General features: G+C 46.7%; 2 protein-coding genes across 2 annotated transcripts; both read left to right on the top strand.

Annotated features, from left to right (window-relative positions):
- Positions 1-2,852: 2,852 nt before the first annotated feature.
- Positions 2,853-8,532, top strand: LOC132087957 (uncharacterized protein DDB_G0271670-like). The gene is made up of 4 exons (XM_059495195.1): positions 2,853-3,020; positions 4,830-6,665; positions 8,310-8,441; positions 8,518-8,532. The coding sequence occupies exons 2-4, from the start codon at positions 5,109-5,111 to the stop codon at positions 8,530-8,532; spliced, it is 1,704 nt and encodes a 567-aa protein (XP_059351178.1). The 5' UTR covers positions 2,853-3,020; positions 4,830-5,108.
- LOC130695204 (histone-lysine N-methyltransferase 2D-like) lies at positions 8,445-13,908 on the top strand. The gene is made up of 3 exons (XM_057518325.2): positions 8,445-8,637; positions 8,709-8,796; positions 8,865-13,908. Exons 1-3 carry the CDS (start codon positions 8,553-8,555, stop codon positions 12,595-12,597), a joined length of 3,906 nt encoding a protein of 1,301 aa, XP_057374308.2. The 5' UTR covers positions 8,445-8,552; the 3' UTR covers positions 12,598-13,908.
- The last annotated feature ends 180 nt before the right edge of the window (positions 13,909-14,088 follow it).

Below are 14,088 nucleotides of genomic sequence, written 5' to 3'. Positions count from 1 at the left end.
TTATTTACTTGAAATGCAAAGAAATCGATTGCACCGAGTTAAAAAGGGAGAAAAAAGAAAAACGAATGGTAGAAGAGAAATGGCTTTTTGACACGAGGGGATGTGGGGCGGCTTTGTATGCTAATTTCTCTCGTTTCCTCTTTGTTGTGGCGAGAAAATGACGAGGCCGCTTCTTTCCCTAAAGAGAAATACAGTTGGAAAAAAAAAAAACAAGAAAATGCGCCGTGTGACTGGAACAAGGAAAAGAAAAAAAAAAAAAAAGGACGTGATGACGTCATTTCGTGACGCTCTTTTGTTTTTTCTCAACACTTGTGTACAACCGCAGACACACAAGACTTTTGCATGTCGTCTGCTCTTTTTATTCGACGTCTTCTTTGTCACACAAACTCACCAGGGGGGGGGGGGGGGGATGGTCGTGACCACCTCCCCCTTTTTTTTTTTTTTTTTTTTTTTATTATGTTTTTTTTTTTCTTGGAGTTCTGAAAGACGGCATTGCATACACAAACACAAGTCTTTTTTTTTTTTTTTTTTTTATAAAAAAATTTATTTTTTTCCTTTTTTTTTTAAATCATTTATTTATTTTCATTTTGCGGTTGGCTTCCTTTTTCTTTTCGATGGGGACCGACACTAGCGCCACAACAATAGTCTTCTCGCATTTGAACATTTCCAATTGAATATATTTTTAAATAAGAAATTTGATCTCTAAAAAAAAAATGCCAATCATCGCAAAAAGATCGTTCATATGACCGTGACTGTTCCAAACTACAAAAGGCCAACCTCACCTACTCATTAGGCGCAAGAGTGGTAGGTGGTTTCTTCTTCTTCTCTGCCCGCTCCTTGTTGGTAATTTGCTCCGACCGCAAGACTTGTTATTTCCCATCTGTGTGTATTATCCTTCTCTCCGATTCCAGCAGCTTTATTTATTTTTTTTTTTCACTTTAAATAAAAGAAAATGGAGGGGGGGGGGAATGTTGTTCCAAAAAGGAAGAGACTGTACATATCCATTTTCGGGTGTGAGAATAGAAAAAAAAAAAATGAAACCCCCTAGACGTTGCCAGATGCGATTTTTTCTTTCATTCCACTCGTATTCGTAATAATGCATTTTTTTTTTTATTCGTTCAACAATCATATCTGCGTTTGTTTGACTTCTTTTTGTATGATGTGCTTCGTTTGCTGTGCACACACGTTTTTTTTTTTTTTTGGTACGCTCACTAAACAGCTGTCAATTGACGCCGACCTCCCCCTTCTGTCGTATATATAACTACCGCACCCCATTCCTTAATAATCGATCATTAAACAAGAGAAGTCGGCGGGTCGATATCGACTTCTTTTTTTTTTTTCATCCCAGAAAGCTCGTGGAATGGAGGAATCGGATGAAAAGTGGTGGACACGTGACCACACAAAGAGCACACACACACACACACACACACACACACAATCTTGTATTTATTTCGAGATGAAGTATAGAGAAAAAGACCCCACGGGGTTGTGACGTCACTTCATCTGATACCCCCCCCCATCAAAACTATTTTTTTCTGGTAGTGGGGGGAGGCAAAATGCAAAAATCAATGGACTTTTTCTTTTGAAAAAAAAAAAAAAGCATTGCCCAGTTATCTTCTTTTTTTTTTTGGCCGTGAAAGGGGGGCGTGACATTCTTCTATAGTTAAGTACGTGTGTGTGTGAAGAGTAAATCGATGGCTTTCAATTTGCTACACGAAAAAGAAAAACAGAAGAAATTCTACGCCGTAAAAATGTGCGAAACAAGAGACGACACACACAAACACGAGTTGTTCGCATCGACGCTTCCAAGAGACCTGGCAACGTTCCTATAAGAAAAAATATTAACAACTTTTGATTCGTTCTTTTTCTTGTGTGTGTCTCTTTTTCTTCGATTATTTTTTTAATAAAAAAAGAAAACAAATGAATGGATGTAGAAATTTAAAAAAAATGAAGGGGATTATTTTAAAAAAAAATATATTTTTCAGAGAGGGGAGTTGGTGGGGGGAAGTAAAATGTATAACCCACGGGGTTTGTATACAGTCGAGCTGTTTTTATCTCTACGAATGGAAAAGTGATGGAGAGAGAGAGAGAGAGAATGAAAAGAAGGATGAAGAGGGGGAGAGAAGAAGAGAAGCTGAAATCAACGACCATTTTAGGGACGACGGCGTGGCTGGCAGTCGGGTAAACGCCCTCGAACGATTTCGTCGTTAATCAAGCGATTTGAATGCCACAAAAACTGTCAATCTATTGGCAATCATTAGCAAACTGATCTGCTCGTCTTGTCCGTCCGTTTCCGGCCGATTTTCAAGCGTTTCCATACCATCCAGGCCTCGCTCCTGGCCTCCTTTGTTCCCTGGACGAGGCGCCTTCAACGATGGCCGTTGATTGCGCCACGTTCTTTTCTCTTTTTTTCTTCTTCTTCTTCTTCAGACCCAGTTTGTTTTCTGACATTTCTCTCTCTCTCTCTCTCTCTCTCTTGTGTATATATATATATATATATATATACACATGCGTGTAGTACAATCACATCTATTTCTTTTATATATTTTTTAACCCTCATTTACTCCCCAAAATTCATTTGATTAAAAAAAAAAACAAAAAAACACACACATTTTCATTTTTGGCCAACATTTCGAAAAAAATACAAAAAATTCTATTTTTTGTTTTTTCCTTAAAAAAAAAAAAAAAAGGCGATAGCGCGGTTTTGTAGCGCCGCCGCACGGGGGGAGTAGAGAGAGAGAGAGCCTTTCTCTCTATAAGCTCTCTCTAGAGAGAGAGGAGGTGGGGTATTTTTCTCCGCCAGCAGTCGGCCCGAAAGCCGTTGAGACGAGCGGTCGCTCATGTACAGCGCTCTGCTCACATTCATTCTTTTTTTTTTTTTTTTTTTTTTAAATATTCAATTGTTTTATATATGTGTATGTGTGTTTGTGTGTGTATTCGTGTGTGAGTGCAGTGGAAAGAAAACACAAAAGGATGACCGTTGGATTATAAAAAAAAAAAGGAATAATCAGAATCTCAAAGTAAAAAGCGACATCTTTAATTTTTGCAATTGTGGAAAATGGTGTGTGTTCATTTGGGCGTCGGATGGCGTCGTCCGTTACGTGTTGATTACCGTTGCGACGACAATCAATTAGTCTGACGCGTCTTGCAAGTTTCATCACTACTTCCTTGTGTGTCCCCTCTCTCTCTTTATCCGTTTCCTTTTTAGGATTCTCTCTTCTACTGCCGACCTTTTTGGCATTGAAGAGACAAAGAAGAGGCTCTCCTTCTCAGAATCTTTTTTTTTTTTTTTTTTTTCAAAATGGGAGAAAGGCTCCCTTCTTTGGGAAAAGGGGCGCCTTTAATTAGATTCCTTGCTAGAGAATCTCTTGTCTATGCTCCTCCCCCTCATTTTTTATTTCAAAAAAAAAAAAACAGCTGTTCATTTTTTTTTTCGATTTTTTTTTATATTTGTGTAATTGTTTGTAATGAATGGACGCGCGTGATCGATCACTTGTAATTAGCCGCAACTTCATATATTCATTATTTATTTATTTTTTATTTTTTTTTTGCTTCATCATTGACATTCGACTTATGTTTCTATCTTTAAAAAAAAAAAAAGTTCCTTTTTGATCCTTAACCGGAACCTTTGGGATCCTTTTGTTAGATAGAGTTACACAGCTCCCCCCCCTTTATGCTCGTACAACTTCCGACTTGCCCTGCAGCCTATTATTGATTCAAAGTTGCCTTTGCTTTTCATCTTCCTAACATAAGACTGGCCAGATGAAAGTGGGCTCTAGAAAAAAGAAAAGATGTTTGTTAGTAGCGATAATGATGTGTGTACACATTATATTTCTTATAAATAATGTTTTAAAAGAAAGAGAAGTGGTGACCATTGACGAGAACTGTCTCTTTTGTACATTGGCAACTCAGCAAAGTCTATAATGAGATTAGCCACTGGATTGAACCCGCACGCGTGTGCTCTGCGTTAAGACCCATCGTTCATAATTAAACGTCAGAGTAGGGGAAAAGAGAGGAGGAAGTGTAGGGAAGATTTTCAAGAGAGCGGATGTTCAACATGAAATGTGTGTGCGCGAGACTCGTCGTACACAGACGCCCCCTTTTTAACACTGCCGCCAGATGGTGTGTTTGTATCCTCTAGGGCGCCCTTTGGGTTTTCGGGGCTGTTATCAGACACACGACCCTCGAGCGTATTGATTTCATCTTCCTCCCCACCTTTTTTTTCTTCTTCTTCTCTCTTCCGTTGTTGATCGTTTCCCCGTGATACCAATCACGATCGGTGATTTAGAGCGTGATTGAGCTTCCCCCCTTTTTTTATATATAGAGAATAGTCCGCTCCGTTCTATTTTTTTTTTTAATGAATCGATTTGAATAAACACGTGTGCCAATTGACAAAAAAAAAAGAACAAATTAATGTCCAAGCGAGGTTGCCATTTTTGGGTTGTTGACTTTTGATCAGATACATGTCCCAGGCCCAGACGAGTTTTTCCCTCCCTTTTTCTTTCTTTAAATATATATTTAAAAAAAAAGGGGGACAAGTCGTTAGTTGGGTAGACGTGACTGGAACAGAAAGAAAAAAAAAAAGAAATATTTATTTTTTAAGATGCGGGGGGGACAACCGACATTTTGTCGTTGGAAACTCGCCATCGATTGTCAAATAAGACAAGTTTCCTTTTTGTGTTATCTTTCCGCTTCATGCGAACGTCGTAACAAAACTTGAAACCCCTTGTTTTTTGCATACGTCTTATTATTTATTCATATTTCAAATGAAATTCAATGTGATTATTGATTGGATGAACTATTTATTAATATTGTTCTATTTATTTTAGGTGGGACAACAAAGTTGACACAATCGACCGCTAGAGTGCACTCATTTACAAATTAAAAAAACAAAACAAAAAAACAATTACAGACGTCAACTCTTTGCGGGGGGTGTGGGATTGTTCAGTTTAGTGTTTTCGATTGACAACAACAACAGTGTCGTGCACATATCTGTCGGTGCTCCCGATGGTTGGTGCGCCGGCCGCCCGTGAGGCTCGCGCGCCCGCAGCCGCCACCATCCCAACCCGCAGCAGCGCCAGCGTTGCCGCCGCTCGCGCGCCGGACCAATGAAAGAGTCGGGCCCGCTGGCTGCTGCAGGACTGGAGGAGGCGCGGCCCGATTCTCTGGGTTGCGGTGCAGTTGCGCCCAGCGCCGCCGCATCTATCACCAATAATCATCATCATAATAATAATAACACAAACAGCAATAACAACAGCGTTGCATCATCGAGCCAGGTGTGCCCAGGTCTGGTGACAACTGTCAACGCCCAGGCCCCAACCGCCGCATCGGGTCGTTCGGGCGATCCAACCAATTTCGAATACGAAGATTCTGAATGGGATGTGGGCATTGGCAATTTGATCATTGATTTAGACGCCGACATTGAAAAGAACAACACGGGCGCCACGACGACGACAACGAGTAGTTCCACAACTGTGAAAGAAAGGAATCAACAGCAAGGTTGCGGCGCCGGAATGCCAAGTGGAACAAGTCCGAACAGTGGAGCGTCAGCTACGACGTCCAGCAGTTCATCATCGGCCAGTGCTACGACAACAAACAATCAGGCCGTCATCGCAACGACGGCCGGCTCGGCGGCCGCACTCAAAACGAGTGCCGTCGTTCAGGCTGGTGGTGGCACTAGTAACGGCGCCACGGGAAAGATGGCAGCAGCTGTTCATTCGGCTACAGTTGAACCAGGCTTGAAAATGAAGATTAAACGGACGAAACCAGGGCCGGGCACGCGATCCTCTGAAACGAAACACGAAATTGTGAAAAGTTCCGAAGTGGCTAATAGTTCCACCAGCGGTGCGTCAGTGCAACAACCTGCAACTGGGCCGACAGTGTCGTCTGCTGCCATCTCTTCGCCGACCACCGTCACAGCTGCTGCGGGCCCGACGTCTGCCGTTACGGCCGGCGTACGTCCTCCGCTGGCCGGCCCCAACAATAACAACAACCACACCAGCAGCAACAACAATAATAATAATAATAACAATAATAACAAACGTGGACCGTCGTCGGCCAATCACAAGAGAGACAAGTCCAGGGAGAAAGTGGCCGCCCCTGCAGCTGTGAAAATGCCACCTGGAAGTAGTGCGTCGGTTGGCAGCAGCACGTCTTCGACCACTTCGGCCGTCACTGTGACGGCCACGGTGGCCGGGATGATGACGACATCGTCGGGAGTCACAGTGACGCCGGTGACCGTTTCAGGAGGTGGATCGCCGGCCTCTTTACGAGCAGCCATGGCCGTTCCATCGTCGGCCACGAGCAGTTTAACAGTCACGCCCGTCGTTGTCGTGGGAGCTGGTGGCGTGTTGCCCAGCAGTAGAACGCCGCCACTTTCTGCTGTTGTTCTGCCGCCATTAGCCATGACCAATGGCACTACAGGGCCGCCCACCAATGGATCCAGTCCAACGTACGGCAACAGTATAGGATCGCCTGTAACAGTCACGCCAGTTGGGGCTTCTGCTGTTTTACTCAATAACCTGGCCGGACCAGGACGTCCAGATGCCCTCATTGTCAGTGGAGCAAGCAAGACGTCGTCCACGCTAATGACGTCCACATGTACAGAACCGCCAAGTCCACCCGCCAAAAAATGGCGCGCCTCAAGCCATCTAGTGTCGGATAAAGTAAGTTTTTGACGTTGCCAAACAAATGTCGTGATTTTCTTTTTCTTTTTTTTTTTCTTTTCTTCTTTATTATTTTTTTTTTGTGGGTGCCGCACTATTATTATATTTATACGACCCTCACTATTATTATTATTATGACCGGTTGTTTGAGGAAAGGAAAAAAAAAAAAAAGAGAAAAGCTAATAAAAAAAAAGTGGCAACGCTTTTTATTAGCAACAAAGCGAGATGAAAGCAATAATGTCTATTTTCAAGTTATAACGTCAAGCAACTGATTTTCCTTTGCTGATTCACTAAGTAACGCAAAGTTCCAAAGTATAACGTGCTTTTTGAATGTATTCGATGCTACTGCGAGCAATGCAATTAGTTGAGACGTGTACACTTGAGAGAAAACTTTTTCTTCCAAAACAGGAGTAGTAAGCCAAAACGTGTAGCAGCCTCTCTTTTATTTCGCCGTTGGCAAGTTTTCCAGAAAATGGGGGAAGCGTCTCAACTTAACGTACTGTGTGCTCTACTTGACATTTGTACAATTCTTTTATTCTCCTCGATTCGTCTTTTTTAAGGATCTCGAGAAATACCCTGAATTCTCTGACAAACATTTTTGTCCTTGTATCCGGTCGAAATTTGTAAAGACATTCGCTTTAGGCTAAAGAATAGTTTTTTCTATTTCGACCTGTGTTGTTGAAAAAGGTTGCCGGAACCACTTAAACAACCCCCTCAAGGTCTTGGGAAAGGGGGCGTCTCGTGGGACCAATCACAGCTAAGGGTTGAGAAGTGTTGGGAGGTTAGGTCAAAGATGGCAGAAGCAAAGCAGACGAACTTTGCAAGTCTGAACTCGAATAAAAAATAAAAATCGAGTGAGATGGTGAAAGTGTGTATCGTTTTAGGCGACTTACCGCAAATTGTTTGTTAAACATTTCAAAACAATGATTTAAAGAACATTCATCAACCGTTAAAAGTGGACAAGTCTTGTCAATGTGGTTTTGAAAAAAGAAAAAAAAAACTGGTTAAACAACGTGGGGTGCTTTTGGGCGCCATTGTGTTCTGCAACCATTGCATGTAATCAAAATGGATCCGTTCTCGTTTGACGTGAAAACAGTTTAGGCCACCAACGTTGTTTGAAACAAGTGTGACGTCATTAGAAAAAGAAGAAATTTTCAATGAATCGGCGGGAGAAATCGATGTGATGGCACAACAGATGTTGTCGGTGATGGTGGACGATGGTGGACAGGGAAGCAATTTGCCTAGTCAGTCACGACCTCAACACGCCACTCCTCGAGTGAAAATCAAAGGTCGTCGAAGGGTCAAAAGTCGAACATCGTATTCATTATCGCTGAAATTACGAGCCGTTGAGGAAGCCGAACGTTCGGGTTTGAGGGCGGCCGCCGTTCATTTGCAAATAGACGAACGAGTCCTCCGACAATGGCTCACGAAAGCTGACGAATTGCGTCGTGCAGGTCTTACGAATTCGGGATCGACCCGTCGACTCAGATCCCGTTCGGCCTCGACAGGCAAAATGGCTACCAACGTTGGGTCTTCTCCCGAACACGAGGTTCATTCTACCATGTCCCCCCCTCCCCTATTCAAAATCACGACAATGTTTCCAAAAATCACGATTTTTAAACGCTGAATTCTTTTGATTGATAGGTTACGGATCCAAGTCCTCCGCCACCGTCGGCGGGCAGCAGCGTGACGTCAACAAATCGGAGCGTGACTCTACTGGCCGTGACGCCTCCCAGTGCCGGATTGCTGGTCAATGGTGTCCACAACCCGCTGTCTGTTTCTAGTCCCAGTGCGGATGGATCTCCGTGCTCCCATTCGACATCCTGCTCATCGTCGCTGGTCGTCTCACGAGCGGATGCTTGTGTAGGCACGGCCAGTGCCTCAACGATGACCGAACCCGAGTGCCTGGGACCTTGCGAACCTGGCACTGCTGTTACCTTAGAAGGCATCGTCTGGCACGAAACAGAAGGAGGTTAGTTATATTATTTTTTTCTTTGTTGTCTAAACAGACATTTAATTTCTTATTTAAAAAAATAAAAACAGGTGTTTTGGTCGTGAATGTCACGTGGCGAGGTAAAACATATGTTGGCACGCTGATGGATTGTACGAAGAATGACTGGGCACCACCAAGGTACAGTCACGATTTTGGCCTCGAGCCATTTTTCATTTGCATTTAATATCTTCTTTTTTTGTGAATAGATTCTGCGATTCACCGACCAGTGATGCGGAATCTCGTGCGCCGAAAGGCCGGGCTAAGAGGGGGCGCGGAGCTACGAGCACGCCAGTGCCGACGAGCGGCGCTAGTGGCATCGGAATCGCTGGATTGGCTGATGCGTCGCTCAGTCCGATGCACAGTAAATTACGTAACGGAGCAAAAGGACGTCGAGGTGTCGGCGGAGGCAACAGCGCCGCCGGAATCGCGGCACCACCCAGTCCGGCCAAGGAAGTGCTGACATCTGGCGGCAAACGCAAAGGCAGCAGCAGTAGCGGCAGTGGCAATGGCGTCAAAAACGCAGACGACGCGTCCAATGGCAGCGCCAATAAACGAAGTCGTTCCAGTTCCAGAGGAGCTGGATCTTCCAGCCCGTCGATGGAACCGCCGGCCACAGTGTCGACGGCGCCATCTCCAATGCTGATCGAATGCCCAGAGCCGAACTGTTCCAAAAAGTACCGTCACATCAACGGCCTCAAGTATCACCAATCTCACGCTCACGGAGGCGTCAGTAGCGTCGGGGCCACCAACGGCGGGCCGGCCGTTCCGGCCGAAGCGGCTTTTGACGAAGATTCCAATCAGGACGTACCTGTTACCCCAACAAAGAATGGCAAGGAAGTGCCTGCCACGACGACGCCGCAACCGGCCGAAGAGGGGGCGGCCGAAGTGGCACCTTTCACCGGTAAAGTGCCGATGCCTCCGCCGCCGGAGGCCGCCTCGCCCAGCGTTGCCGTGGCTTCAGAGGCCGCCACTTCGCCTCAAAAGCCTCCCAAGCCCAGCAGCCCTCGGCTTCCGGCACCTAGTCCCGTCCTTCCGGCGTCTTCTTCTTCATCCCCGTCTGTGATACAACAGCCCGACGCTTCTCTGGCCGTCTCCAATGGATCGAACAAACCGGCCGTTGATCACCTCTTCACTCCCATCGTCACTCAGCCCGTCAACGCTGTGACCTCCACATCGACGGTCACGTCCTCTTCGACGACGTGGACGACGCTGACGCCGAATCCTCGCAGTCCGGCCATGGCCGTCGGCTCTTCGGCCCCTAAAATGACGGGCTCGGACACGGAGTCGGTCGAGCGCAAGGAAAGATCGAAACACAAGAAGAAGAGCAAAGACAAGGATCGCGATCGCACCGAGCGCAGGGAACACTCGGCCAAGAAATCGCCCGGAGCAATGACCGTGACGGCCAATGGATCGTTGTATCACACGATGATACCGGCCGTCGCTAATCCGTCCAGTCCCGTCTCTGCCACGCCTGCAGATCCTACTGCCGTCGGGGCAGTGGGTACGTCTACGGCCATCGGTGGAGGCACTAACGGCCCAGTAGGCACCGATTCCACCCGTGAGGAGGTCCAGAGTCCGGCTTATTCCGACATTTCCGACGCCAACGATCAGTCGCCATCTCTTCTCGACGTCGAATTGGAGAGCAAGAAAGTGGCCGAGAAATTGGCGGCCGATGCGGCCGCTTCCCTTCCACCTGTGGCCGGCCCTGGGCCGGGACCTGCTGTCCATCCGACATTGGGCTCGTTCAGCATGTACCCGTATTACGGCCAGCCGGCGTTCTTGCCACCCGCTGACCAACAACAACAGCCAGCGGCCAAAGGGCTCATCAAGCCGGAAGAGCGCAGAGAGGAAATGAAAACGATTCAGCCTCAGGCGCCCGCAGCGCCACCGCCTTCGTTGCCGGCCAGCAGCAGCAGCAGTGGTAGTAGTCATCCCGTTCCAGCTGCTCTCTATCAACCACCCTACGGATTCATACCGCCTTATCCGGCCTATCCAATCGATCCAGTCATGATCGACCCGAATGCTGCTGCGGCCATCCGATCCACCAGCAAAACGCCGGATCAAGGAGGGCTGGGCATCCCGCCGGCCCATTCGCCTCGGAGGATCGACTCGAGTCCGGGCCGTAAGGACGACAAGAAGCCTCCGATGGGCGTGTCGAGTGTTGCCGTGCCGCCGCAAGTGAAGAGTGATCCGTCCGTCCTTCCATCCATGGCCGGCGTTCCAGCCAAGGACGCCATTAAAGAGGAAATGAAGAAAATGGCGCCGACGGACAAGATTCTTCCTCCGTCTTCGTTGCAACTTCCCGGACCTGTCGGTCCGGCTGGTCCTGGTCCGCTAGGTCCACCTGGTATGCCCGGAGCTGGACCACAAGGGGGTCCCGCTGCTTTCGATCCGGCAATGCTATACCAACAGCAACAACGGCAACATCAAGAGGAGCTGCGTCGTTTCTATAACGTTTACGGTGGGGACGATCCGATGCTGGGGCCCGGCCCTGGTCCGCCAGGTATGAGCATGTTCCAGCCTCCCATGAACTCGCCAGGTTCTGGAGGACCACCTGGACCAGGATGGATGGTCAATGGTCCCAAAGGTTCTCCGTTAGATCCTCAACAACCTCCAACGCAACAGCAGATGATGCACCAACAGCAGCAGCAGCAGCAACAACAGCAACAACAACAACATCAGCATAACCAGCAGCAACAGCAATTGCAGCAGATTCAACATCACATTCAACAGCAGCAGCAAATCCAACAGCAACAACAGTTCCAGCAGCAATTGCAGCATCAGTTGCAACAACATCAGCTCCAGCAACACCATCAGCAACAACACAACCAGCAGCAGATGCAACAACACATTCAAAATCAGGCCATTCACCAACACCTCCAGCAGCAGCATCAACAACAACAGCAGCAGCAGCACCAACAACAACAGCAGCAACAACAACAACCGCGCAAGTCATCGGCTTCGTCCAAATCATCGTCGTCGATGCCCAGCTCGGCGTCCAGCCCGAAATTGCGGCCGCCGTCCGTCGATCGCAAACAGGAGCAAAGGGACAAGGAGCAACAACAACAACAGCAAAGGCCCAACGAAAAGATCTCTGAAGGTGTCAAACCGACGATGGAAACTCACGGACCGCCACCTCCTCCGGGACCTCCGCCCGGCTCTGGCCTGTCACCTTACGGCATGTATCCCAACTTGTATCCGTACGGATTGCCTTTTGATCCTTCGCATCCAGCCTATCGCAACACGATGGCCACCATGTTGGGCAGTTCGCCTCACAATCCGTTCGGCCCCGACCCGAGGAATGGACCGTCTCCGTTTGGTATACCGCACCATCCGCACCAGTTGTCGCCGGGAATGCGCGGCTACCCGTCGGGTCCCGGTGGATTTCCCGGTCCATCGGGCGAAGACTTGAGTCGGGCGCACGCGCTGGAAATGCTTCAACATCAAGCCAACCAGTACTATGCCTCTTTGGCCGGTCCACCTCCACCGTCGTCTGTCCAGCAAGGTGGCGGACCACCGGCCAGTTCGGGTCCGCCCTCGGGTGCGGGTTCTCAGCAATCGCAATCGCAACAGCACAAAATTCACGAGCTGGCCGAACGGGCCATGAAGTCACCACCTGCCTCTCCAGCTGTCGGACACGACAAGGGCCAAATGGCCATGGGCTCCGGGGGTCTCGGCCTGGCCCCACCCAATTCATCGACGACGCCCACCGGTGCCGGCCCCATGGGTAAAATGTCGATGAACATGGACCGTCGCTCACCGTCGATGGGACCCAACAACGCGTCACGCTCTCTGCTGAACGCGGGCCCACCTGGACCTCCGCCCCTACCGCCATCGTCTGCCGGATTTCTCCCGCCTTCGCTAGCCGCTTCAACTCATCATCAGTATCCGCCTTCCGGATCGCCCTTTGGCGGCCCTAAACCTTTGCTTCGGCCCTAGATAAACAAAAAATATTATTATTATTAATATTATTATTATATTATTACATCATCGTTTCATCCTCCGTGTTAGCTATCGCCCGCACGCACGCAAGTGATCTCTTTTGGGGTTCTCCTCTCTTCGCTTTCGGTCTACCTTTTTTTTAAAAAACGTCTTCTTTATTCACGCTGCCTATACACACACACACACACGCGCATAAACACACACACCTCGTCCTTCTCTGCGCTCGCGCGCTTGTACAGCATCCATTTTTTTGTCGCTTAATTATTATATTTTTCTCAGTGTGTCGTTGTTGTGTAAAGATAGGATATCCAGGGAGCCATTCGCGTGTGTGTGTGTGTTTAGGGATTTTTTTTTTCTTTGCGCGCGCAATTTAATTTAAGGTAAAAAAAAAAAATAATAATAACAAAAAAAAAATGAGTTTTTTTTTGTTGTTTGCGTTTTCTCACCTTTGTGATATACCTCTCCCTGCGCTGGGCACGCTCTTATCAAAAGAATTCATTTTCTCGATTTTTTTTTTAAATTTTAAATTGAAAAATCAATTTGCGAATTGGCAATTTTTTTTTTTTTTAAACAAAGGAAATTACATAGGGCGACGTCCCTCCTCAACCCCAATTCTTGATGACAAAACTCATTCGGTGGCGGCCTCTTTTCTATTCATCTTTCTAATCTAAATGAAAAAAAAAACAAATAATTGATGCAAAAAAAAAAAAAAACAAACAAAAATGTTGATGAAAAATGTAGAACTCATTCGTTTCTCGTGTACAAAACGTATAATTCGTAAATTTTTTTTCCAGTCGGAATATTTGAATTGTGCGCGCGCACGTTGCCATGTTCTTTTTTGTCTTATGTAAAACAGGAAAAAAAAAATTTGTTTCTCTTGTGCGTTTTTAAATATTTTCTTTTGTCGATAACGCGCAACATTTTGCCACGAAAAATGTTGATTTCTTGAAATGTGACATTACGGTGTGTGTGTGCTCTTGTGTGTGATTCTTAAATGCCGCGCCTCGCTTTCTTCCTCCCCCTTTCGTCATTTCTTTTTTGTCAAAATCCGGGAATAACGTAAAAACACATTTTTTTTTTCATATGTCCCATGTTGTTTCATTTTCGGCGTCTTCACTTGATATCGCGTCCTCACTTCCCTCATGACCGCAAACTAACCCAACCCCCCTCCCTTTTTTTTTCGGTGTGTGTATGTCATTTTTTTGAAATTCCCGCCCTCCTCGTACGCTTGTTAAATATGATTGAAAAAAAAAAAAAAAAAATTCACACCATCAACCACACAAAAATACAATCAAGATTTTTTGGAAATCGAGTTCCATTGGACTTAGCCCCCCACAAAATGGCGGACAAATGTGAACGTCGTCGGCTGGACGATGAATCATCAGCCACCTAGTGGATAGCTCACGTGGTTTGTTTATTATACAAGCGCAACGGGAGTCTTTGAACGTGAAACAAGAGAAATCAGAGCTGGGAAAAATTTAAACTCAG

This window comes from Daphnia carinata, chromosome 4 (genome assembly GCF_022539665.2).
Source record: "Daphnia carinata strain CSIRO-1 chromosome 4, CSIRO_AGI_Dcar_HiC_V3, whole genome shotgun sequence".
NCBI classification, from domain to species: domain Eukaryota; kingdom Metazoa; phylum Arthropoda; class Branchiopoda; order Diplostraca; family Daphniidae; genus Daphnia; species Daphnia carinata.
Note: the sequence above shows the minus strand (reverse complement) of the source record. Positions and strands in the feature narration are given on the sequence as shown.